Source organism: Rhynchophorus ferrugineus, unplaced genomic scaffold, assembly GCF_030347505.1.
Source record: "Rhynchophorus ferrugineus isolate W39M unplaced genomic scaffold, kcgeb_rfMv2 rfM4, whole genome shotgun sequence".
NCBI lineage: Eukaryota > Metazoa > Arthropoda > Insecta > Coleoptera > Curculionidae > Rhynchophorus > Rhynchophorus ferrugineus.
In genome coordinates this window covers 38,099,252-38,127,050 of record NW_027472583.1, presented here as the reverse complement: position 1 = coordinate 38,127,050, position 27,799 = coordinate 38,099,252, and the positions used below count along the sequence as shown (strand labels likewise).

The 27,799-nt window shown below is 31.3% G+C and overlaps 3 protein-coding genes across 4 annotated transcripts; 1 reads left to right on the top strand and 2 right to left on the bottom strand.

Moving 5' to 3' along the window:
- The first annotated feature begins 954 nt into the window (after positions 1–954).
- Positions 955–7,352, top strand: LOC143196107 (galactoside 2-alpha-L-fucosyltransferase Sec1). The gene is made up of 5 exons (XM_076403715.1): positions 955–1,161; positions 1,223–1,522; positions 2,503–2,705; positions 2,757–2,962; positions 4,789–7,352. Exons 2-5 carry the CDS (start codon positions 1,288–1,290, stop codon positions 5,135–5,137), a joined length of 993 nt encoding a protein of 330 aa, XP_076259830.1. The 5' UTR covers positions 955–1,161; positions 1,223–1,287; the 3' UTR covers positions 5,138–7,352.
- Positions 7,353–8,986: 1,634 nt separating this feature from the next.
- mtm (phosphatidylinositol-3-phosphate phosphatase) lies at positions 8,987–12,356 on the bottom strand. Of its 2 annotated transcripts, XM_076403713.1 has the most exons (10): positions 12,133–12,356; positions 11,761–11,853; positions 11,338–11,544; positions 11,025–11,285; positions 10,834–10,972; positions 10,563–10,776; positions 10,104–10,482; positions 9,840–10,047; positions 9,464–9,645; positions 8,987–9,406 (listed from the first exon to the last, which is right to left on the bottom strand). In XM_076403713.1, exons 1-10 carry the CDS (start codon positions 12,244–12,246, stop codon positions 9,284–9,286), a joined length of 1,920 nt encoding a protein of 639 aa, XP_076259828.1. In that variant the 5' UTR covers positions 12,247–12,356; the 3' UTR covers positions 8,987–9,283. The 2 variants fall into 2 exon arrangements, with proteins under 2 accessions (XP_076259828.1, XP_076259829.1); XM_076403714.1 differs by lacking the exon at positions 11,761–11,853 and having other exon boundaries at positions 12,133–12,339.
- Positions 12,357–13,957: 1,601 nt separating this feature from the next.
- Ctps (CTP synthase) lies at positions 13,958–18,540 on the bottom strand. The gene is made up of 11 exons (XM_076403717.1): positions 18,251–18,540; positions 17,850–18,020; positions 17,577–17,794; positions 17,355–17,519; positions 17,090–17,301; positions 16,648–16,815; positions 16,415–16,589; positions 16,238–16,361; positions 16,074–16,181; positions 14,388–14,606; positions 13,958–14,331 (listed from the first exon to the last, which is right to left on the bottom strand). Exons 1-11 carry the CDS (start codon positions 18,414–18,416, stop codon positions 14,243–14,245), a joined length of 1,815 nt encoding a protein of 604 aa, XP_076259832.1. The 5' UTR covers positions 18,417–18,540; the 3' UTR covers positions 13,958–14,242.
- Positions 18,541–27,799: the final 9,259 nt, after the last annotated feature.

The following is a 27,799-nucleotide window of genomic DNA, read 5'->3' as shown; positions in this document are numbered from 1 at the left end:
AAGAAAGAAAGGGAGACATAAATCAAGGTTTCCAATATATTAAATAACAATTATTTAAAAAATCTGATGGAATTTTTTAATATTTTTGAATATAAAAAATCGTTTTTAACATAGAAGATATATTATTCGAGATTCCGAATACAAAAAACCATAAATATTTTTGAAAATGTTTGATGATGCTTTATAAAATTTTTAAACAAAACTAAAATAAAACATTTTTGGAAAAAGAAAGTAAGAATTTACTTAAGCTCCTCATTATCTTAAATAATAATTATTTAAAAAAACCTGATGATATTTTTAATATTCTTGAAATAAAAAAATTTAGAGAAAGAAAGAAGAATTTGAAAATAAATTTTATTGGCTTAAATAAAACTAAAATAAAATAATTTAATATTCTTTGTAATAAAATAATTTTTAAATAAAGGAAGGGAGGCATCATTCACGGTTTCTAATACTATTGAATAATAGTTATTAAAAAAATATGATGGGGTTTTTAATATTTCTGCATATAAAGAATCATTTTTAGAATAAGAAAGAAGACATTATTCAAGGTTTCTAATACAATAAATAATACATATTTTACAAAATGCCTTATAACATTTTTAAACAAAACTAAAATAGAACAGTTTTGGAAAAAGAAGTGAGAAATTACTCAAGCTTCCCAATATATTTAAAAATAATTTTAAAAAATCTGATGTCTTTTTAATATTTTTGCGATAAGAAAATTTAGAATAAGGAAGAAAGAAATTTAAAAATGTCTAAAATAAAATAATTCTTAGAGAAAATTTTCAAGGCTTTTAATTTGTTATATAATAATTATTTCAAAAATACATATATGCGAATATACGAAATATGCGAAATATTATTGGTCCAGCATCTTGGAAAATGTAGCCTGATACGCATCTACTCCCCAAACAATTTGCGTAGAAACGCCGACAGCGGGATGAAAATCAATAACATCCCCTTTGGCGTCATGTAGTAGCTGGTCGGGCGGGTACAATCGGTTTTTTTCTTAGAAAAAATGCTTCATTTAGTGTATAGGGCAGTGCTTTATTAGTGAATAAACATAACGCTATTTAATAATTCTTTCGGCTACACAACAAGCTCACCAACGGCAAAAAATCTCCAAACCGGCGCTCCATCATCATCGTCATCAGATGCGTAAGCCCCTTCGAACTTTGCCGCCCGTGCAGCCTCAGTCAGTGCTGATGCTTCTTTTCAGGCATTAGATTAGATTCCTTCATCAGGCCAGTGAATCGCGGTGATCAGTAAACGCCACCTGCCGACATGTTGAACACAAACAGGAACATATTATTCAAAGCCACAATACTAGCGTTGTGCGTCATATCTTTGGTCCACGTATTTCTGTTTCCCCTGTACGAGGTCAGCGGTGTCTCCCCGAGAACATACGGCGATTTTGAACAGAGCCTTTGCATGAACAACATCAAGAAGAGGAAGGTCTGGAGGTTGAGCAGGTGTCCACAGGATGGGATAGTTACAATAATGCAAGGAGGAAGACTAGGTAAATATCACCATATTTACTGTTTTCTATATGTCTAATAGTATATATTTTTACATCAACGTAAGATTAGAGACACAAACAAATTGTATGTCAATAAACAAAACAATTAATACTATAACTAAATGAAACACCATTAACTCAAAAAATTATTAGCATATTAAACTTAGATAAATTAAACTTAAATATATATTAAATATAATATAATTAATACTTAAATATTAAACTTTAGACTATAGATTAAACTATAGATTGGAAAATAGACGTTTTTACCTAAACAAAAACTTTTTCAGTGTTCTAAAAATAATGACATTCTACGATAATACATCAGTCATTCATCTTGGTATTTCATTTTTGGTATTATTTAGAGCAGATATGTAACGCTTTATCTATTGTTCAAGTCGCCTATATAAACATTAATTTTTAAAACATTAAAAAAAAATTAAAAATTTAAAAATTATTAGTATTTTTTTTTGTTTTCTTCAGTTAAAAAAATTGGTTGAACTGAATAGCATAAAATTTATTTGGAAACAGGCAATTGTGTTGTAACAAAAATGTTAAGCAAAGATTATCAAGATGTTTTATTTGATATTAAAATAAAACACATACAAGGATAATATACAATAATTACGTTGTGTTTTGTTACGTTTTGTTATATTGTAACAAACAAAAAATATTTTAGTTTACTAACTTACTTTAGATGTACAATAAATATTATTTATATTAACAATAAATAGTATCATTACATAAATAATACTGAAATGATTAAAATATGATACGTAACTTATAAATGCATCTGAGTATTAATAGATTAAAACCATAATTAAATATTGCATATCTAATTATTGATTAAAAAAACACTAGCAATATATAAATACATGGTGGTCAATCACTAATTAATCACATTAATTAAAAACTAAACTTGAATACCTAGTAATAATAAAGACAAATAAGTTCTAACAATAGTAATGTTATGAAAATAGGCAACCAAATGTGGGAATATGCCTCGGTGTGGGCTGTCTCCAGGCGTACTGGACTGGAACCTTACGTACCCAGATGCATAAAGCTGAAACTGGACCAAATATTCGAGCAACTTAGCGTTCCCGCTTTCGAAGAGATCGCCCACTGTCCGGTTGAAATAAAAACATTCGTTAAATCATTAGAAGACTGGACGTTCACCAATCAGGTAACGTAGGTGGTAATTAGATTTGCGCGTAGTGCGATGTCGTTGTTTTAGAGTATCATTTTGCCTCGTTATTCCCTACAACCTGAGCTGGTATTAAGTTGGGTCCAAGACATCATCCAAGAGTTTACATTACGTAAAAAACTAAAAGAAAAAAGTCAACAAATCCTGAAAACCTTCACCAAAAACCTACCATATAAGAAATACACTTTCATCGGTGTTCATGTTAGAAGAACAGATTACATTGGTTATCTTAAAAGGTAATTTAAATATTTTTTTTATAATTTTTATCTTTCAACAATTATGTCATTTATCTGGCTTTTTTGTCATTTATATGCTTTATTTAATGCTTAACTTTTATATTTAACCTCGACATTCGACAACAGGGTCGATCAGTATCGAATTTTATCAACTGATTCGGTTGCGTGTTTCCATGCATCAGAGATTAAACTAGAAAAACGTAATAAAAGTAAGCAGTAAAATGGGAAGGAAGAATCTGTTCAGAGTTTAAAATGAATTTCCTATTTTTACAAACTGCATTTGGCAGTACGTTCCACGTCATCGATGACGTGCCTTGACTGTTTTATTGGAAGGACTATATAGTCTATCCAAAGTCGGCGTGAACATACGCCATCTAAATTTATAATGTCAAAACGCCACAATGTTGCCTTTTCAACTCTGAATTTTGGTTCAGTTTGTCTTTGACATATAACAAAATGCTAGTTTAACTAAAATAATGAAACAAAAATGTTATCAAATATATAGTTTATTTAAACATTATAGTACATCTAATGCATATATTATCGAATAATTTAAACTATAGTTAATTATACAGCCGCAATAATTTATATCTGTCATATTTATATTAGAGTTGTTTTATTATATTTATATTTAACCCTTTTCCACACCACATATGAGTTATGGTGGTATCCCATGGAGGCCTAATCTACCAAATTAACAATTACCATTTTATTTACCTTCTTACGTTTATTTTTTCTTCGATGTTGTGTTTCCTTGTCTTTATTTATTTTCTTTATTTATTATTTTATATAAAACACTTGGTATTTTTCTCTCCTCTCACAATTTAACCAAATAGTCGTGTATATTCTGAATAATTACATACATATCTAATGGACATAAATCTTTCACACTCTTGAATACCTACAATTATCGTATATTAATTATATACTCACCTTTAGTTGTTCATATTCAGAAAGTTTCACTGTAGTAAATAACTAGGCTGTTCATTTCCAATCTATCGAAGGATTGTTCACGATCCATCATTTCTCAATTTATTCTTCAATTATGATGCTATTACCTTTCCTGTTTCCAGCATGAAGTACAATAATTATTAATAAATATTATGACTAATAAAACCTAATCAATTGTTATCCTAATGTTTACCTTTTTCCATAAACTTTAGTTGTCTTAATGCTAATAATTATTATCTTGCCATGAGTGACTGTTGGGTATATTGGTCCCATTCGAAAATATATATGTCTCATCTAAATACACAAATTTAAATAATAAGTTATTTGATTTTAATATGTGCTTTTAAAAACGTATTTTTAAAAGCAATGTCTGGAAGTGACTGTGTCCATATGTCCATGTCCAATTCAAGAATTTTACATACGTTCGACAATCGAACGACTTTGACAGGCTGATTCGTTTACGTGTTCGAACGTATCAGGCCGCATTTTGTCTTTTTTTAACTAGAACAAAATGACAATTAAAATATTGTCTGATTCTGAAACGAATTTACAAATTGCCTCAAGCAATACATTAAACATATTGATGACGTATGTTCACAGCAACTTTGGATAGACTATAATGTATCTTTCCACATAACACTAAAATAATAACAGTAGAAATTTAAATATCGCATATGAAATATATTTTCTGTTATATTAAATTATAAAATAGTATCTCTTATTTAATTATTCTGGGGATATTTGTCCGTAATGAGAACATTAGTAGTGTAACATGAACATTAGTTATTTTGATATCACTATTATATTTCCTAAAATATTAGCCATATAAATCATACATTATGCTAGTTTAGTGACAACTTCTGTAATTATTTCAGAAAACACAACATCAATCCCGCAAATGAGTCGTTTTACATAAACGCAATGAACCACTTCAAACAGAAATATCCTAATCCGGTGTTTATCGTGGTAAGCGATGATCCTACGTGGTGTTTGAAACATTTCGGTCATAAAGAGAATCTCTTTATTGCATCGCACAAAAATAAAAACACCCCGGCTCTGGATCTGGCAATTATGGCGGCATGTAACCACACCATATACGATTACGGTACGTTCGGTGAATGGGGAGCCATCTTAGCTGGCGGTGAAACTGTGTACTACAATGTGACTCGTAGTAGCTCCAGAAAAATCGGAGAGGTAATGAAGAACTGGTATGCGATGACTTAGTAATGATTACCGCTTGATTGATTTTTGACAAGTATATGACGAAATTTGAAGATTATATTTTGTACACGTGCGTATTGAAGAAATTTATGAGTCTTCACGATGTCACACATTAATAAAATTAATTCAAACTTAACACAGTTGATTCTTCAATGCACACGTATAGTATACCATAAATCTCATTGAATGACATTTAGTAAATTTTATACGAAACAGGGTTCTTAGAAAAATCTAGATTTAATGTTTTTATTATTAAAAAAGAGATTATATTTCTACATTACTTTTTACTATAATTCACGGAATGACAAACGACAATGCGTTGACAATTGACAACTTGTAACATTATATAAAGAACTGTCGGAATGTTGTGACATACGATGTCAAAGCTTAAGTTATAAAGAAGAGTTTTGGGCGTTGTAAACCGAGAACAAATAGGTAACTATATATATAAAAAATGAAATATTTTTTGAATTCGACAAGGCTGAATATCTATCTCAAATATTGTATAATTTATTTTTTTATGCCGGGTGATGATATAAGTAAACCGGTACCTGTCTAAAAGAAAAACTAAATGTGCACTGAACTTAAAATTAGTGTCTAAACTACTATTGTATTTATTTATACGTAATTTTAGAAATATTGTCTAAACCTGAGAATAATTGTGACACATAGTATAGAAACAATTATGTTTACTACATATATCTATATATTTGTACACATCATAAAGCAGTAACCTATTCACATTCTGTATATTAAAAACATTTATAACATGAACAACGAAACATATGTCTCTGGTCCAGTTAAAATGGTAAGCAGTTAGAACAATATTATAACAAGTTAACATGAATGAAAATTCACAATGGAAAAGGACAATGACTTGTGGACGGTACCAATTTAAATATTAGCTTATAACAAATCGTTAAGTTCTATCTATGATTATATTTTATAAACAATATTTTAAACAAATTTATCATTCATGTTAACTTATATTATCAGGTACGCATATACCGACATTTTTCATCGTATAAAAATTGTTCTTGAAAAGAAGTGCCAAAAGTCCAATAAGACTATATTTTCGATGCTCCCAAAATATTTATCAGTTTTAAGCTATGAACTAATAATTCTTACTGTTACATTAAGTTTGCTACTTGCGTTTATTTTATAAAGATGAAATTGAACAACTTTTCGGTAGCATTATAACCAGGTTGTTAAATTTACAAAGCGATACACTTAACTGAGCTGCTCAGATAAATTATATGAAAAGATAGCGTATTTAAAAAAGCAAATATTCTAATTACCGATGGTTTCTAATTAATATGCCAGTCTTATATTGACAAGGGCAAGCTAGATAAGTGGAACGCTTTGTGTATAATTAAACAAATATGAATGATAACCTAAATGTGCCAAATTTTAATGCTTAATAGTATTTATGATATCTGTGATCTTTGCTTTTTTGTGATATTTTTCCGTAAATGATGATTTTCCTCAGATGGACTTGAAAGTTTTGTAATGCTATTTATCATATGTTAAATGTCGCGCCACAGCTTTTGAGTGCCAACTAAGGGAACGCAAAGATTTAAAAATATTTCAATTGTTTTCCGTTTTTAAATCATGTTTAATATGAGCGTGTGAAATATTTTAAATCTATGTGTGCTCACGTTTAATCGTGACTATGTTTTATCTTATGATATTTTAACTATTAGGTTGTGTGTAGGTTTAAATCAGATAGTCTCAAACCATGCCTGAGGATGTCTTAAAATTACTATCTTGCGCATTGAGTACTTATGCATAAAAACTGAATTTTCATACACGTATTTTCCGGTAAAGTGACCTGAAATTTATACTGAGCGATTTTTTAAATATATTAGTTTAATAAATAAACGCAGACGCGCCTTTTTATAAATATATCTCAAAGGCATAATATCTTTGACCCAGAAATAATGTAGTTGCCAAAGCAAGCGTTTTTATCTATTAAACTAATATTATATTATATACTTGTAAAAGATAAACTCTATTTCTAATTGTAAATATATATTCTCTGTGATATAATTACTATATACAATCATAGTAGGAAAAAAGGCAAAAAAAAAACAAAAATTCTATTCAGTGTTTTTATTTGCAGCTGAAAGGTTTAATTTTTATGTATCAAAAATAAAGAAATGTAAAGAACCGTAGCTATTGTGTAATAAAGATAAAATGCCTCTCTCAGACTTTTTCATCTAAAAACAATACTAGGTAATTAATAAGTTCGTTGAAATGAAACATTATTTTACGTATGATAAGTATATTTTTCAGTATAATATTCCATCATGAAATTTGCTATTATTCCAATATCAAATTTTTCTTCTCCCCACAGTAACTATTATTTATTTGATGCTGATTTTGATATTATTAATAAGAACTAAAAACCAGATTTAGCTAAATCTAACCAATAAACACCAATTGAAATAAATCACACTTTTTTTATTTTATCAATTCTACAATAAAAATATTACTACAAACATTCTTTTTTTATTTATAGCTAGCTTCAAGTATTTTAATCTCTTCTTTTGATTCAGAATCATATTGGCAGAGCCACGTCGTATCCGTGGTGATAATAGGACAAAAACAATCAGTTTTATATCGCACCATAGAACATTATACATAGAGTATACATTACCGAGTATATATTACTCTATGAGTCGCACTTAATTGTGTTTTTGGTTCGATTGTTAGCTAAAGTAAAATAATTAGGTACATCGCTGTTTAATATTTTCAAATTAAATGTATCTAAAAATTATACGAAATGTCGATTTTTTGTTGTTTTTTATCTGCTATTGATAAACAAATGATGCTGTAAGACTGAATAACCTAGGAAATGAACACCGAAAAATATTAATAATTTTCATTATTATCTTACCCAAGCTACTAAACTATAACCTAATCGATTGAAATTTAATGCGACAATATAATAACATCTGATGGGAAAAAAGTATGTCTCAAAATAGTCTTATTTTTGCATAATTTTTATTGCAAACATACATGAAAAAACATGAAAGACATAATAGGTTATTTTCACTTAATCTGGAAACAATGTGATGTAGTGTTGATTTAATGATATCCATTCAACTAGGAGCGATGATATATCGATCAGATCTAATTATAATCAGTATGCATCAAGTCTAGAAGGGCATGATGGAAGCACAAGAAGTCGTCAAATTATAGTAGTGTATTTATAAATAAAATACATTGTTTTCCAGTAAGAGGATAACTTTGATCTGTCTCTAAGTTTTTATTCAAATAGCGTGTTGTCGAATATAAACTCCTAGCTCTAAAGCCAATACTTGCTTCAATGGTGCCCAAACACACAAGGCGCAGGAAACAAAAATTGCTAAATTTTACCTCACGCATTAATTTGATCGTGTACTATTTCCAAATATTTAAGCTATCCGTAGTACTCTTCGTCATTGATATCATCACTTTTAAACATTGGATAGGCAGGAACCTTTCATAAGCATTCAATAGGTCAAGTCTCAGTAAGTTTCTTTAAATCAAACAACACAAACAATGAAAAAAAAACAATCGTGGGTGGTTCAATTACACGTCGAAACTATCGAATATCGAACTCATAAGTATCATAATCTTAACTGTAGTTTTAAGGCACTTTTTAATAGATAACACTTATGCTAATGCACTGAAATTAATTCCTAATCCCAATTATGAATCGTCGAATTTTCATGGAATGAATAAATGAAAGTGATCGGTATATATTGAAGGTGATTTAAATAACGTATTTTATTGGATTCTAGATAAAGGACAAAAATGTTATACTTCTACTGATCAATAAAATATAATATTAATTACATTAACTAGTCAATTGAATAAAGCTCTACTTTATTTGGGGAAAGTATCCTATAATTTGTACAGTTCACTATAAAATATTTTATCTACATCCCACATTTGATAATACCACAAAATTTGGAAACCTCATCTTGTGTCATCATTTTTGGTACCAGTTTTATTCTGTTAAACAGTTTCTATACAATAATTATACAAATATTATAAAATATGTTTTGGATTAACTCATATTAGCTAAGCTACGATAACGGGAAAAATAACAATAAAGTACTGCACTAAACAGTCTTAAGCAAATGACACACTGATATTGTATCATGTTGGACTGACAGTGCTTCTGCTCATCCTCTGCTGTTGTTCCTTTCTGCACTCTTGTGAATTATTGTGTAATTGTTCCTTGAGCTTCAACAACTCCCTTATCCGTTGATATACTGGATCCTGATAAAAATTTAAATGACTTTTTGAAAAATTTCATAAATAAATCTATCCATTTACCTGAGTTCTCATACTTGGATTCCATCTACAATAATAAGCTTTCCATAACCGTATATGCCGGATACTAGCTATTGGTACTAATACTTTCTCTTGTTTTGTATTAGCCCAATACAATGGGTTTCTGTATAACTCCAGGTTACTGTTGGTGTAGGACCACAATGAAACTGTATTTTCTTTCAGTTCTGGAAAAAATATTTAAAGTGCTTCTAGTAGGATATTAATAAAATTATATAACACCGTAAATGTGTGGTGACTATTCAAGGCAAGCAATTTATTATTTGTCAAAAACACAATTATTGAAAAAATATTTTTCACGGGTAACTGACTCGAAAGGTCAAATGTGGTAAGACTTAATTAAATATAAATTATATCTTACTTTCGGCGACGCGCTCTCTTTCGCTATTGAATAAATATGTCCCGAACCTGCAGGAGTACAAATGATCGAGTATGGTAATAAGAAAATGTTCGTTAAATTCAAAAGCATTGGGGAATTGTCTAGTGATTTGCCACACACAGTCGATGAATTGTAGAAAAATGGGAGATCTATCGGCATCACTGTGGTAATCGTCTCCCAGTCCAACTCTCTAAAATAACATTTAGATAATAAGTCACACAATTATCTAAATGTCGAAAATTTTACCTGTTGGAACTTATGCCCGAAAGAAGCCCATTCCTTTTCAATTAAAACCTCAAAGCCTTTTACAGTTCTATAATATGGATCCAGCATCAACATAGAGAGGGCAGTCAATTGAGCTGTTCTATCCCATCCATCTGAACAGTGCACCAGAACAGAGGTTTTATGATTTTCCACTTTGTCAACGATCCGAACTGCACCAGCAAGAATACTCTTTATATGCTTTAACCAATATGTTGATTCTATCCCACTAAGATATTTAGTTTCGTCTATGTTGGGATAACAAATCTCTTTTAGTTTCCTCAACGATTCCCTCATAACGTGAATATTGTGAATATCCAAAAATACGAGTTCAGCATTCTGATAAGCATCTTCCGATTCATATCTTCATTTGTTCATAAAAATTATAAAAACTATTGAAATAACTATTTTTAAATAAAATGAGTTATTATAAATTATACTAACCCTCCGCCTTTTGCTTTGTTTGCAATGGCATTTGCTGTTGGTCTAGCATCCATTATAATCATTTTATGACTTTGCGCATTTGCGTCCATAATTAACTGAATATAATGTTCATCCTCTCGACATCTCTTACCACTAACACCCACCAACGGTTGAGAACATCTTGTAATTGTTGCTTGAGATTCTGTATGTATCCAACTTAAAACAGGTAATCTCGCTATAAAATACCATCTGGTTTTAATAAAAGAAAAATGAAACGAAAAATCTTACAGACCACGACTTCGAAAATTTGAAACTGCTCTAATATCATCATCAGTAACTTGAGCAGGTACTGCCCACACTGCGGGATAACTATCACATATCTCATACCTTTCATTGATTTTAGTTATTTTCCACATATCATTATTAACCCCCTAAAATGATTCATTAATACTTTGACAGCTTAATAAATATTATAATAATTACCATTCTTTTTAATTCCGCTATTGGCTCATAAACTGCCCACCCATTATCTGGAAATGCTTCGGAATAGTCAAATGCAAAAAATCTTAATTTATGACTTAGTGGGAATGCATACATCTGCAACTTCTCAAAAACATTTCTTCTAGAATGATTCTCCTGCTTATGAGCAAACCGTAAATTTCTCATATCCTTGCAGAAAATTTCAATACCATAAGCATTTTCACCTCTAGATGATGCTCCTCCAACTTTCTCAATGCGAGATATCTTAAGATTGTGATTATTAAAATATTTTAAAAGATTTTAATGATATACTTACAACTCCTAATGGGACATCAATTATATTTGAGGAATCAGAAGGTCGAAAATACAATTTATAATTAGTTACTGTTAATACACCCCTGGCAGGACCTTGGTAAGGACATAAATAAGTAACATCTCGAGCACATCCTTGTCTTATTTCACCGGGCAGTAAAGGACAGTCATCAGACCTGTTCAATGTTGCAGTATCTTTAGAAGTCTGTGCCTAAAAGTCCAAATATCACTTTGACATTAAAATTATAAAATGATATGTACCAATAAGATTTCAAGTCACTACAATTATACAAAAAACTAGTTACAAAGCTGAAAAGTATTTAACATTTCTTGAACACTAATTACTGTCGAATAAACTCTATCTTCGTTAAAACAAATTCAATTAGTTAATAAATATACATAATAATCTTTGAAATATACACCCCACCTTCTTTCTCTCTAATGTGGACACAACATTTTCTGTTGATGTTGAACTAGATGAACAATAACTTTTACTTGGTGAAGTTTTACCCCAACTTGTCTAAAAAACATTTTTTTATAATTCTAAAATTATATTTCTTAAATCTCTTATCACATACTCGTGCAAATATAATAAAATAAATATAATGTTTCATCACACGATATGTAATTATTAAAGTACAGATTTATATATATATATATATATATATATATATATATATATAAATTGTTTGTAGAGGTAATTAATAATAATTAATTACGAAATAGATTGATTTTTATATGGTATAAAATTTCCTTAATGAAATCTAATTAAATTCTGTGTCTATCACAAAATACATACCGAATCAGCCCCCTTGTTCAAATTTAAACTTTTAGTCTCAGATCTGTATACATCCTTACTAAAATGGTTCGGGTCCATGTCCAACAATTCCAAACTACCACTTTTTCGACTCATTATAAATTATTTACAAATTTATTTTTAAAACTTACAGAACATGGATAATACCCATTTAATAAACAAATTTTTGGCCTGTCAAAACTCTGACAAGGACATTTGGTAAAGTAAGACGTATTATTAGACAGATAACACTATGTTTTTAGATATCTTCATTATTTTATGTCATCGGCTAATTTATAAGTATAAATATTAGTAATTATATATTATTATGCTAATAATAAAACTATTATAAACGGGAATCATATATTGTACATTATTTTAATATATTTATAATGTATTACGGGTTGTGGATATTCATGTAATAGAGGGACTCTAATCGAGATTTCTCTATTCTATGTGGATATTTGACTACACGTCAATTGAAGAAATAGAACCTTTTCAATTGTGTTCATAAATTTTGTACATGGACACAGTATAATAATAGGTCTTAGATTATATTAAATCTAATAAACATTTATCTCCAATCATAGATGAATTACTTCCTGGATTAATCAAAATAATTATCTAGCTAGTCTGGAGATTGCAGAACTAACTGAAAAGTTCTAGTACATTATGGCTATGGACGAATTAATGATAATAGAACTTTTTTCCGTAACTAATTGTGTTATGGGAAACGCCCAAGAGTTCTGATCATCTTAACTCATCCATCAGTGTACTTAGAATTTCAACGGGTAACAAAGTCGCCTACGAAGTTCGAAAACTGGAGCTATTTGCACAACCAAAAACATCAATAAAACTTCTAAATTTGAATTGATAAAGCGATTGTTAACTTTGGAATCTTGAAGGAAAACACAATTCTCGTACAATATCGAAAATTAAATAGAGTATAGTAAAAGCTGAAATTAGATTGATGCAAATATATCGAATATTGTATTAAAATATAAGTGGTAATCAGACTTTAAGGTCTTAAAGTTAACTGATGACAAGTACGAGAAGCAAAATGTAGATAAGTGCCTAGAATGATGGAAGGTGGTTGACCAGATGAAGATTCAGTTCTACAATCACGACTTATGACAGCGACAACCGTCGATATTTAGTATTTCCGAAATTCGTTATGTGTTAACTAGCCAACAATAGACTATGAACAATTATACAACGTATGGTAAGACCGCTGAAGTAGGCAAGGGTGATCTTATTTTAACAGATTTATGTCCCTATTTTGCAAATTTAACGATAGCAACATCGAAAATAACGTTACTTGTTCCAATATTGAAAAAGTTGTCGAATTGCGAGGAGAGATCAGCTTTCCACTGTTTCAATGTAGCAGTGAATGAATTACCTCTTGCATGGTATTAAAAACTTCTGTAATGTAAAAAAACTAGGATTTCTAGTACATGGTGAATAAATTTATAGCCAGATCGACCATTAGGATGGGAGACGCAAATAAAATATAGATACAGATCAATGGATTAGAAGAATTTGAAAAATAGATCAAAATTATTCGATTAATAAAGAGGAATTTGTGATAAATGGTTGTTGGTAAGTACGACTCTATTAAATTACCGATTGTTGATTAAATATGTTTATTTATATTTAATATCAAGTACTAAAAAATAAAAGGATTTGTGACATAAAGAAAAGTAAACTTCATGATAAATGACTGTTGGTAAGTACGACCCTATCCGATTACCAGTTGTGGATTAAATGTGGTTAATTATATTTAATATTATGTACTAAAAAATTAAAGGGTTTGACACAAAAAGACAAGTAAACTTAAACTTTTATTAATATTAAAATAACATTTTGGTCAAGAAATGTTAAAAAAATACGATATTTATAATTTCAATGAACGAAAAAATTCGTAAGCTCAGTAAAAATAAAGTCAATTTATTTAAATATTAATTTAGGAACCTATCCATTTAAATAAAGAGGTAGTTAAATATTATGCTGGATTTAGTTCCCAATATAATATTCGGCATATTCCTTACTTAATTAAATTGCCATTCTTTTGAACGTTACAAATAAGGAAATTTTAAAAATTGGAAGTCACAGATTAGGACAGACTTGAGCTGCTGTATGCACTGCTGTCTGTATCATTTTCAATTGTCAGTTTTTTCAATGTATCATCTTCCAAATCTTCATCTAAAAAGAGAAAAACATAGTAATGTTCTAGACACATCTCAATCACCAGCTTTTACCTGTATCATAATAGTCACTCTGGGGCTCTCTAGGACTTAATTTACATCCCCGAGCGATGTAAGACTTCAGTCTATCTCTGGCTGCTAAAATAAGGCCCAAGAATGGTGGTGATGGGCTAACAGGACGAGACATGTATTCTGGATGAAACTGAACAGCCACAAAATAGGGATGATTATCTAATTCCAGGATTTCCATTCTTTCTTGATGTTCATCAATACCTAAAACAAGTATATTCTCTAAATGGTACTTATTACTAAAAAGCGAGGTTCTAGGCCTGTATGTATATTTTTTTATTTGGAACTTATTTATCAAATTATATATTAACTTGTTTTTTTATTTATATTTTTTTTATAATAAAACATGTTAAAATGTAAATATTTTCTAAAAATGTTATTTGGCTACGGCACTGAATGCGATTCAAGTATCAACGGACTTGATATTACAGCATTTAAACGTACAGATTAAAGTCAAAGAGCCATAATACTAAATTAAAGAAATTTAAAGAAAATCTTTCTCCGAATAATTTTTTCAATTCAACAATCGAAGAAGAAATCTCAAGTAACCTACAAGAAACTGAAAATACGGTCAAATTTTGGAGGCGTATAAGTACAAAATGACACATTCCCTGAATTTATCACAAAGTACCAAAGTGGCTCAGTGAATTTCCTATATTAGTATCTAAAAACAGCGATGCCAGTGCTTTAAACCACATTTTAGATACATCATTCAAAAGTAACAGCAGCCGAAATAGCAATTTATGAGCCCATCTGTAATGTACGAATATTGTATATTATTCCACAGGATTGCACTTGAATGCACTTAATCTACTAGGAATGTCGCAACACGTCTTGATCTTATAAATTGGTGTGATTTTCACTCTCTGAAATATTAATCCGCTACAGCTTTCAAAGACATTAAAAGTCTTTCAATGAAAAACATGATGATCAATATAATCGCAGTTAAAATTTTAAAACCAAACGTACATCCCAGACATTGAAATTAGAGTACAAAAACGCTTGCAATTTATGGTGGCACATATATTTCCAATACCCACCAGCAAGGCTCAGCATAATAAATGCGTCCACTAAATTTAGAAAATCCACGCTTCTCACATTGGCTATTGCATATGGCTTATTCATGCGTCACGAAATCGTATGACTTACTCGTGTACGCAACCAGGCGGAAAACTAAAAATATAGTATATCTAAAACTACCATAATAAACATTAATATATAATTATAATCAAATATTTTACACAGTTGTAATATGTATACAAAGATCAATATTATTGAAATATAACCAATATTTTATTTTAATTTTCATTTATTCCATTTTTTTGGTTGATGTGAAGACACACCCACTTTTGGCTCCAATCCCTTAAATTAACTCCGATCTGCAATTTTTATCGCAAAATTTATGTCCATATATAATTCTTTATTTTGTAATATAAAAATTAAAATTATAAAGGTAAAAATTTTGATTTTCCACAATAAATTTAGTCAAATTCATTACTCAGGTAGAGGCACAGTTTATAGTATGCTATATATAAAAGCTACAATCAATTTCGTTTGATTTTTGTTTCACGACACAACAGGTATAAAAACAATAAAAATGGCAAAATCAATTATGACGATAAAATATATCAACTTTAAAATCTAAAACTGATTGATAAGATTGATACCTACCGACAAATTTAAGACCACTTTTTTCTAATTTATCAATGTATGCAGGATTGACTTCATATCGGTGTCTATGACGTTCTTCAATCCTGTCTCTATTTCCATATAATTTCTCTGAAAAATAGTGTTTTTATAAAATGCAATTTGACATAATATGTGATTAAACTTACTGATTTTGCAGTTCGATTGTTTGAAAACGGTGGTTCTTTTACCCAAACGCATAGTACCACCCATGTTTCCTGTCGTATGTTCGGGCATATCTATCACAACAGGATTCTTGGTATCCTCATTTACCTATTGTATCAAAATTATCTCACATATATGGAAAACAGGAATATTAGACATACCTCCGTCGAATGTGCATCCTCCAATTTTAATACATTACGGCTGAACTCAATAACAGCAGCTTGAAAACCCAAACATATACCCAAAAATGGCTTGTCATTCTCCCTACACCACCTCACAGCCTCGATTTTACCTTCAACGCCTCTTTTACCAAAACCCCCAGGAACCACAACACAGCTAGAGAAATTAAAACACTAAAAATAACTCAAACATACCCATGATAATTATTACTTACTGACACAAACAAAGTTCCCTCCAAGCATTGTGATATGAAGCTGGATCATCAGCCAACATACTCTTCTCTAAATTTGAGGCTTCAATAAATGTAATGTTTACCTTGTAACCAATCTTATTTCCTGCATGGTGAAGAGCCTTTGTTACTGATGTGTACGAATCTTCCAATCTGTTAAACAATTATATATAACATACATTTTATTTAAATTAATACATGCTAGATACATTTATATAAATAGCATCCTTTGATCAATCTATAAATCCATTATCTTATCACAATATTTTTATAATAATATCAGTAGATAGCAATAAACTTCTATCAATTTAAGCACATATATTTTAGCTCAAGTATATTTTAATTTCCATTATTCTCATTAAGATTAAAACATGGTTATATTGTATATAATTAATTTCTTTCAGTTAACATTTAAGAGAAAAATCACCTTGTATATTTTCCAACAATTGCTACAACTATCTCATATTTCAGATGTCTGATTTTGTCTCCTAATTCAATCCATTGCATCATATATTTTCTTCTTGGTGGGAGTGGAGTAATTCCCAAATTTAACCTCTCACTCAAAAAATCTGCCATTCCATGATTTTCAATAAAAACTGGAACTTCATACACTGAAGGTAAGTCTGGTACACTAATTATCTGGAAAATATTCTTATTTATTTCGATTTACAAATAAAAAACCATAATTTTACCTGTTGTGGTGCAACATGACAAAAATTTGATATTTTTTCTTTCACACCATCTTCAATAGGTCGTTCTGACCTACAAACAATTATATCTGGTGATAACCCAAGTCCCCTCAGTTCCCTTACTGACGATTGGGTTGGCTTAGTTTTAGATTCTCCAGTGGTTTTTGGCTAAAACATTTAAAGTTTTCACCAATATTTAATATTAATGCTATTAATTATTTCTACCTGTGGTACTAATGACACATGAGCTACACAAAAGTTTTCCCTTTTAACCCTAAATTGAAATTGTCTAAATGCTTCCACAAAAGCCATACTTTCAATATCGCCAACTATTCCTCCCAATTCAATAATACAGACTTCTGGAGTTTTCCCATTTTCAGACACTGGTTTTTGAGCCTCTTTTTCAACCCATTCTTGTATTGCATCAGTTATATGTGGCACAACTATAACGAAAATCTTGATAAAATAAAAATGCTATTTGTTAAAAGTTAAATGTACCTTGTACAGTTTTTCCTAAATAGTCTCCCCGTCTTTCCTTCTCAATAACTGACAAATAAATTTTACCAGTTGTTATATTGTTGTCCTTGTGTAAAGTTATATTTAAAAACCTTTCATAGTTTCCTAAATCCAAATCCACTTCACCACCATCGTCCAAAACATAAACTTCACCTTAAGAAATAATTTTTTTTAAAATTAAAAGCCATTTAAACCATAGGTTAAATATACTTAAATCTAATTAACCGCATCTTGGTACAATTAAAGAACTTACCATGTTGCTATATTGACATAATCACATGTTTTTTTAACCACATGTTTTGTTGTTTAAGGATATTACAATGAAATAGTTAGTATTAACAGAAAAATTGTAAAGAATTAGCGAACAAACAAAACAAACTTACCATGTTCATAAGGGCTAAAAGTTCCGGCATCCAAATTAATATATGGGTCAATTTTTATCATGGTAACCTCAATTCCGCAACATTTTAAAATAGCTCCAAAGGAACTTGATATAACACCTTTACCAACTCCACTTATTACACCTCCAGTGACTAATATATACTTCATGTTTTATTATTTATATTTCGTACAATAACCAAAAAATTACATTACAACTTATTTCTTCCCGGGAATATAAGAAGATGAAAAATAAGAGACGACAGAAGAAGACGGAAAGCGTGCCCACTACTCATGCGCATTTATTTTAAACCAGTTTGACAGATTTCATAGTAGTTATTGAAAAAGTAGTTATTAGTATTTTACAAAATGTGTAAATTCCACTTATGAGGGAAATTGAAAAATAAAATTTTCATAAAATATCTTAATTAAATATTAGTTAACATTTGTAAAAAACATTTTCAAAATACTTTAAAAAGCAATATCTAATCTGACAAAATAAACTTAAACACATAATTACTTTTTTTTAATTTACTGAATATAATAAATACATACACAATTTTGATTACGAAATCTCTTCCATCCATATTTTCATTTTCTAACCCACCAGAACAAGCAACACCTAATTATTATTTTTTTTATTACACTGCTTTTAATCAGTATGTGGTGCACAATTAAAATGTTAAGAGTTAATTCTTCACATCCTGGAAAATAACACTAATATTATGATTTTGCATTTAAAGAAATAATATTTATTAGCGTTGGGAACTATTGACTGATTAGTAATTGACTACTTTTTACTATCGACAGTTTCAGTTGCTATTTTTGGTTCGACTGATTTTACTATTTTTTTCCAGTGACTGACTGTTTCAGTCGACTGTTTTCAGTTGCTATTTTCGGTCCAACTGATTTTGTTACTATCGACTTTTTGAGTCGTGTACTCTTATTTAGTATTTTTGGTTCTACTAGTTTCATTCGACTGATTTATAACGTTTTGACTTTATCGTCTTGATATCGACAGTCTATATCGTATAGTCTTGACCTTGACAAAAATGTACCCAATTTATGCTTACATAGATTTATATGTAATATGTATATAGTTTTATGATTTATTTGGTAGTTTGCTTGTACCAGCATACACCAGCAGTTTGGAATGATATTTTACAAGATTGTTTTCGTTTATATATATATATATATATATTTTAAAGTCTCCTTTTACCAACTATGGGTTTTTATCTGGACTGGGCCTAAAGTATAATGTGGGCTCCGAACCACGGTCCTCAGCATTAAGCCTACCGACTGGCGAGTGACCAACTTTAGAAATCACCCCAGAAGACATCCGGTCTTACCCAGCCTGGTTACTGGCGTGACTGGGATCATTTTCCCTGTCGGATTTTACACTCTTGCCTAGAACATTCACAAATTTTAAACAATCACAAACATACATTTACGATTATGCCCGAGCAGGACTCGAACTCGCGACTATCGCAACAGTAGGAGGACGCCATCTCCCTTACCACTGCGCCACCAAGCCGGCCTTTCAACATTGTCAATGTAGTAGGGTAAATAGTAAAATACTTTTGATTGTTTTTTGTTAAAAAATATTTCCGTTCAATAATAAAAAAAACATTTACTTTATTTAAAAAAGCACGAGTAGTTATTGTGTTATCATTTTTAATTATGTCATTGATTAGTTCTTTTTCTATGATCAGGTATATGTTTCATTTTTATTTAGTATTTATGGTTATTGTACATCTTTACATTGTAGGTTTTGTTAAGTTCTATTGTATTCTCTATGTTTATTATAGTATATTATTTAAAAATAGCAATTAACATATTAAAATACAATAAAACATTTGTGGGGTATTATAACATTCCATTCCATTTTACAGATCCACAGAACATACTACTTCGCTTAAAATTAAATTTTAAATTGCACGTTAATATTATTCAGTAATTATTTTTTTCTTTTCTTAAAGTTAGTACGTGCAGGAATTTGTACAATACTCCGTTTCGCTTATACTACCGTTGGAAAATACGTATAAAATTAACTTCAAGCAATGATCTCCGTCCTTTCCTCTCTCACAATTTATACAGAAAACGGTTCGTACATCTTCGTCTGATATCACGAATTGAAAAAAACGGCCGAAGCGTACATTTGAAAATAGTAATTGCTATTTTCAGTTGCTAGTTTTTTGACTATCGACTGTTTCGACTGTTTTCACTCGATAGTTCCCAACGCTAATATTTACCTTAAATGTTACAAAAATAACCTATAACAATAAATTTTAAAATAAAAATTAACAATAAAACAAACACATATAAGCTTCTACACATATAAGCTAAACGACAGGGCGGTCCCCTGCTGTTCCTGATGAGGCATGGAGGTACTTTATGTTTGTGATTGCAATTGTAAATGTCTTTATAGGCAACAGTGGAAAATCCGACAAGGAATAACTATCCCAGTCACACCAGCAACTAGGCTGGGCAAGACCGGATGTCTTCTGGGATAGTCTCTAGACTGGTCACTGAGTAATAAAGAGAAAAAAACCCAATAGAGTTCTCTGGAGAAAAGTTTTACTTTGCCCAACATCCAGATGGGGTTGTATCGCCCATTTAAGTAATTTGATTGGTCAATTTAAATCGCCATTACAGGCACTTGTAAAAAAAAACATTTTTCTGTGAAGATATTTTATTGGCTCTTTGGTAAAGTTTGCAACAAGTTGACGTCACGTCACGTTTAATTGACCAATAAAATTTAAATAAAAAAACAATTTAATTTCTAAAATAAATTTCAATGAATGAAATAAATAAATAAATATATATATATATATATATATATATATATATATATATATATATATATATATAATAGCAAAGAACTTTGGAACAAATTAAAATTATTTCTTCAGTCTTTTCCCTTTTTCATATTGGAGTTATTTCTTTTTGGTTTCTTATACTGAAAGCAAACTTTGGGTCTAGTCCCTGTTAAAATTCTGTTTACCTGATTTATCCAAAAGTATATGGCGCACCTTATTATTTTGAATATTCTATCTGAAAGATCATCATGTGGTGTATAATTAAAAGGATTTAAATTTATATCTTCAAAGATATTTGACAAAAATATGTTATATTATCGATGGGGCAATATCGCGGCATAAAATAAAAGAGTTAGCTCAAAGACCCATTGACAGTAACAAGTAGTACAAACATTTTCTGCGGCATTAGATATTATTTTATTAACACCTGGAATTGAAATATAAAGTGATTCCCCGTTATCATGGAATGTAAATTATCTAAAGGGCTCTCATGTTCATCATCTTCATAATTTCCTAAAGGCGAATGAGACAAAAAAAATATTTTACGAGCATTTTAAATGATTTTTCAATCATACTAGCCGAAGTATATATATTCCTGAATTCATGAGCTCCAATAGATCCAAAAAAATCTAAAGTATCTTGGTTAAGTAGCCTTAAGTCAATATATTTTTTCGAATAATTACACCATTTTTTTTCTTTAATCAAATGAACATTTCAAGGTAGTTATTAAATTTTAAATTGATGACAATTTAACAAATTTGTTCTTACTCGGGCAGTAAACTTACTATAGCAATTTTGTTATTTATAAAAATTTGTGGTTAGAAAGTAATTTTTAAATTAATAATATGTTTACAAAAGTTTGTTGAGGTAATATAATTATATAATAATTGTTAGTCGTTACAACAAACGTTATAAATTTGTAACACTAATTTTATGGACTGTCATGGAACAACGGAATATTTATGTTAAATAATATGAAAACAGAATTTGAAGATCATGGTAAAAGCAAGAATGATAAATTATCATATTTGTATACTTTATACCTATAACTTTTTGATGAAGACTACCAAAAAGTAGATGCTTAAATGAAATGTTTTTAGGATAGTTTAAATATAAGATGTAGAAAGTTTTAAATAAATTAAAAATATAAGATTTGAAGTTTTGTGATTTGTTATTTCTTTCGGTTTATATAGCTTTCCGGCGCCGATAAATAGTACAAAATAATTGAAAAAACATCGTATAACAAATTTTGTTTGCTGAGATGGGCTATTAAGATTATTTAACCAAATTCTGACACAAATTGGCTTACAATAATGATCAAAATCAGAAATGGCTCCATACAACTTTCTATAAAGATCTACGACCAGTTCAAAAAACTTGCTATCCTCTTTATATGATGATCCTGTGGCTATTAAGCCCCACTCCACTTTGAATCACGGTCGCGGTGTATACAGTCACCGTGAACTGACTCTGCACGAATGCCGAAATAATACAAAACCTAAAATAATTTGAATTTCCAGAGATGGAGTAACCACCTCTATAGAGTGATTCTGAAATTTTAAAGAAAACTCTCCCAGAAAGAGTTAAGTTTGCGTACCTCTCGTTCGTTGTTTGTCCCTATGTACACCCGCTGTACCCCTTTCAGGGTCAACAGTTCGGACACACCTTAATTTAAATATATAGTCAATGATCTATAGCAACTTCCTCCAGTGTACAGACTAAAACCACATAATTATCACTAAAACGTTATCATATCCTCGAGAACATACACCAAACTTATCGCCGACCGGTGGCCCTGTCGGCTCTCTTCCCCTTCCAAAACATCACCCCTACTCTCTCTCTCTCAACCTACCAGATCGACCCCCTAGTTCCATGGTAAAGTTAAATCCTCCTCCAATCGTTCAATTACATATTCTCTTTCGCAGAACTATATCCTGTCTTCCGTCAGCATTCCCTTCCCCTTGAGAAAGAATCTTTATTCCCAAGTCTTAACCCTTCTGCTGGACATTTACAATGACATTTTGTCAGTTTTCCGCCCTCCTGACCCCACTCTACCCTGATCACAATAAGGGCAAACAACGGACATCTCCGTGCAAGCTACCGTTTCATTTCTTTCACCGACCATTTAGCGGATAAGCGTATGATCATCAGCAGCCTATGTTGGTTTTTTGAAACCCATTCGTTAATATTTGACTTTGCGGGTTTCGCTCCAGTCGGTCTACAGTCTTATAAAAAGATATAAGAGATACCTACTCGGATAGAAAATATCCGCTGGCACTACCATTGGATTTATAAAATGCATTTGATAGAGTTAATAGGTCTTTGATCTTCAACACTTTACACTGCTTCGGATCATGGGTAATAATGTCTGATGCATCCGAACAGTGGACATCAGGACCGGTTGATGACTCCAAAAGGAGATAAGATCTAAGAAGAACGGTAGAGCAAGCGGTGAAACTTCGGTGAAAGAAAGTCTTTACGATATGTAAGAGGAGGGGTGGACATAAGACTGCACAATCTAATTACCGGTGAGGATGGAAAGACATCTAGCGACAATATACGAGTAGTATTCTGAATAGCATTAAAGGCTTGAGGGAGCATTTATATGTCTCTGGAGTAGCGAGTTTTAAGATAACTGATGCGATGCTTCCAGTACATTACAAATTACTCTCAAGAACATTATTCGGTCGACAGTTGAGATCGGAGTGTTATTAAGAGAGAGGGACCATTCGGGTCACGAACAGGTGAGAGGAAGAGAAACCAAGGATGTTAGCTATTAGCTCAAAGCAGTGTAGATTTTTGATTGCATTTTGTAGGTCCAACGATAGTGCTAACAGATGTTTTATGCGTAATTAAGCATTTCTTATGTCGCTTTTTAAGCTCACCGAATGGTTAATAGTAGATCACCAAAGCGAAACACGTACTGAAAGTGAGATATTAACGAATGGGTTTCTAGGGGCCCATCTAGGGTTCCCTCTGTAACTAACTGTCATACGGCGCATGCGTAAGCGCCCTCACACGGGGATACCGAACGTAACTTAGAACCAATTTTAACATAGTAGATGTGCTTCTAAGTTTCTTTATTCTATGATACAGTCCATTCTTCTACATCCTCCCACATTGACACTTGAGCATTGACATACTGGTGGAAAACTTCACAAAGGCTGGTATAAAAGCAGTAGAAATACCCTGACGGGATAAAAATTGCAAGGGGTTATTAAGGACAGAAAATGTGCATTTACAGAATTCAAAAGCAGCCAAACATCTCCTCTCATTTTGTTGAATATAAGAAATATAGAGCCTTTGCCAAGACATTCACAGGCTGAGGGGCGCTCCTCGTTCGAATATAAAAAGTATTAAAGATAATTCATAATCTACAGATGATCTAATTCAAATTTAGGAAACTTGCAATTTTACATAATACATAGTAAACAGCTGGAAGAATATATTCGAAAACTTACCAGAACTTGAATGATATGATTCTGTCCTGGATTGCTCCATCTCCATGCTTGATGAATAATTAGCTGGCATTTGAGCAGCTTCATAAATAGAAATATTTTACAGTCCATAATGGTATCAGAATTGTTTACGTCAAATAATTTAATATATACCAACACCTATATTTACTAAATATTTACATTTCAGTTGAAATACGCGCCGGTTACCATAATTCCGAATCCCGGAGAGTCGAGACATTCTCCCTTTGAATATAGACCGGTCTCTCTTATCAGCCACCTCTAAATGATATTAGAGCGAATCATGAACAATCGGTTAATATACTTTATACAAAATTACAGACTGCTCGGCGAATACCATTTGGTATTGGTAGAAGCATTTCTACTATAGACCACTTGATAGATTTGATAAAAAAAGCCACCACCGCAGTATTTTACGGTCTATAGAAAGGCTTTGATACTGTCAAGAGATCCAGAATTTTGAATACTCTTTCGAAATGGCAAATAGGTGGCAGGTAGACCGCGAATTCTTGTTTCTGCGAGGCCAGGTATATAAGGTTGAAGTCTACCACATGTGTTATCATCCTGTTATCTCCAATTAAATGGAATCCCATTAGGACCAAGCATAAGTCCAATTCTGTTTAGTAACTTTCAATATAGGATGATACACATAGACAGGTTAAGTCAGAACTGTTTACACAGATGTCTCGATTCCCTTCCATCTTGGACAGCAGAAAATGGAGTTCTCATGACAAATAGACTATTGTATATTTTTTAGGATAATAAATTGCTGCTGAATAAGTGCTGTACTGTACATAACACATGGGCTGAAAAGTCCCGACCCTAACACAAAGATGGCGCTAGTTTTATTGCATTAACCGTCTTTCAGTTAGTACTAACCTTCAAAAGAAAATTGTTAAAATTTCATGATATTCTACTCATAAGTTTGTGAGTTATTGTACCAAGAGTGACACAAAAACTTGACTTGAAACAAAAAAAAGAACTTGAAATTTTGTTATTTTCAAAACAATGAATCAAGAACAATTTCGTGTTTTAATTTTACACTATTTCTTGGTGGGAAAAAATACTGTTCAAGCGAAGCAATACCTTGAAAAGTGTTATAAGAACTCCGCTCCATCAGGAACAAGAATAAAGCGTTGGTTTGCTAACTTTAAACGTGGTCGTAGAGACACCGATGATGCACAACGCAGTGGACGTTCAAATGAGGTGGTAACACCAGAAATCATCAAAAAATCCACAAAATCGTTTTGAATGATTGAAAAGTGAAGTTGCGTGAGTTAGCTAACATTGTAAAGATGTCAAAAGAACGTGTTGGTTTTATGGCTCATTGCTTCAAAAAAAATATTGGCAAAAATAGACGCCAGATCATCCTCTTAAATGACAATGCTCGGTTACAAGTTGCGAGAAATGCGAAGGATACGCTGTTGCAGCTCGAATGGGAAGTTCTGCTGCACTAGACGTAGCCCCTTCTGATTATCACTTATTCAGATCAATTAAGCATGTCTTGGCTGGTACAGGGTTTTGAAATGCTGATGAAGTCAGAATGGGATTAATGGCGATTGAAAATATTTTGATTATGGTGAAGTGTTAATATTTTAGCGATAAATTTTGAAATTGTTTAATTAATATTTTACTAACTGTATATATAAAAGTCATACGAAGGCAAGCTCAGCTTTAAAAAAATTATTGTTTTACTGGTATAATGTAAATAAAACAATGTTTATACACACTGGTTTCTGGTCAATCTTAACGAGCAAACATAATGGGTATTTGATATAATAATTATATCATAAAACACACTTGCGGTGTGTTGCATTTACATAGTCATTTGTTTGTTGACATGGTAATATTCCTGGATATTAAATTTTTTCTATAACCCTCTGTTTATTAGTTACGCGTCTATTGAATGTTCGAACCGTGCGTGAGCTGTACAGGCTTGATTATGAGTATGATTATTGCTATCCTGCTCTTTTTTGTATCAAAATCAACTAATAGTATCTTGGTTGATCACAGTTTGAATTTGATGGTTGAGAAGGAGTTAAACCGACTAGTCGTGAGTCAGTTTTCGTCCAAGGAACATGTAGAGAATTTAGGAATAATCCTTAATAATTCGTCATATCTCAAGGACATAATAAATATGATATTGCTGAATCCTAATTTTAAAAGTCCTTACAGGACGATCAATTATCTAGAACAAAAGAAACCTATTCTGCGAGTACAATTTACCGATATAGTGATCCTGACGGAGAAAGTAACGGAAATAGTTTCTTTGGTGCATTATTTCCGCGATAATCCGTTTATCTGGAGCGCCTCGACCCGATTTTACTTTGTAATTACCACCGATTCAATTCGACCCCACGATATGATAGTTGACATGCTTAGGGAAATCTGGATCACCGCTGGTATCATTAATTTTGCTTTGGTGTTCCTTGATGGGAGAGATAAAAATGTGTTGACGTTAAATCCGTTCATCGATACCATGCACATGTACACCATCGAGGACAGTAGAAATAGCATTTTCGCTAGGAAAACAGCGAACCTACATCGCTACAAGTTGAAGATAGGCCTCTTCAACATATTCCCCATTCTAAGCATGACCGATACCACGTGTTCTGGAAGTCTTGGATGCGTAATAATGGAGATTTTTCTGAAGAAGATTAACGCGAGTACCTTGTTTATACATCCGAAAGAACTGAGAGGCGTCACAGAACTGATAAGAAAGAACGAAGCTGACATGATCTTCAACGAAATCTTCGTGTTGGTTCCCTCCATCTTATGGTATGTTCCCTATCCGTTGCAAATAACGGAAATAGTGGCCCTGACAAGAAGTGCCAACTCGGTTCCGTTCATCTTGAAACTGTTTTACATATTCGACTTGATCGTGTGGATCATGCTGGCTATTTTGACGATTAAATTGCTGCTGTTTAAGTATGTATTTGGCATATTGGAGATTGACAAGTTCAAAGAAAAGAATCCCGTTGGTTACAAGATCATCGTGTTAACTGGCTCACTTTGTTTCCTATTTTTCTCCAACACTTTCAACGGCGGTATTATCAGGGCTGTAGTGGCACCGAAATACTACCAAAACCTAGATACGGTAGACGACTTAGTCCAGAGCGGTTTATCGTTATATGGAGAACCAGAATGGAGGTTCTTTATAAACGAAATGTTGTTGAAACAGTACGTAAATGTTTCATACAAAGTCGTGGGGGACAGGTTGAAGATGTGTAATACAACCGATGTGTATGCAGTAACCACT

What these genes read in the sequence shown, in the direction of transcription:
- LOC143196107 (XM_076403715.1), top strand. Translation starts at nt 1,288, where the DNA reads ATGTTGAACACAAACAGGAACATATTATTCAAAGCCACAATACTAGCG. An exon ending in ACTGGACGTTCACCAATCAG is followed by an intron (nt 2,706 to 2,756) that starts GTAACGTAGGTG and finishes TCGTTGTTTTAG; the next exon opens with AGTATCATTTTGCCTCGTTA. An exon ending in TACATTGGTTATCTTAAAAG is followed by an intron (nt 2,963 to 4,788) that starts GTAATTTAAATA and finishes TAATTATTTCAG; the next exon opens with AAAACACAACATCAATCCCG.
- mtm (XM_076403713.1), bottom strand. Translation starts at nt 12,246, where the DNA reads ATGAGTCGAAAAAGTGGTAGTTTGGAATTGTTGGACATGGACCCGAAC. An exon ending in TTGATGTCCCATTAGGAGTT is followed by an intron (nt 11,286 to 11,337) that starts GTAAGTATATCA and finishes CACAATCTTAAG; the next exon opens with ATATCTCGCATTGAGAAAGT. An exon ending in TCGGGCATAAGTTCCAACAG is followed by an intron (nt 10,048 to 10,103) that starts GTAAAATTTTCG and finishes ATGTTATTTTAG; the next exon opens with AGAGTTGGACTGGGAGACGA.
- Ctps (XM_076403717.1), bottom strand. Translation starts at nt 18,416, where the DNA reads ATGAAGTATATATTAGTCACTGGAGGTGTAATAAGTGGAGTTGGTAAA. An exon ending in AGGGAACTTTGTTTGTGTCA is followed by an intron (nt 16,590 to 16,647) that starts GTAAGTAATAAT and finishes TAATTTCTCTAG; the next exon opens with CTGTGTTGTGGTTCCTGGGG. An exon ending in GAGTGACTATTATGATACAG is followed by an intron (nt 14,332 to 14,387) that starts GTAAAAGCTGGT and finishes TTCTCTTTTTAG; the next exon opens with ATGAAGATTTGGAAGATGAT.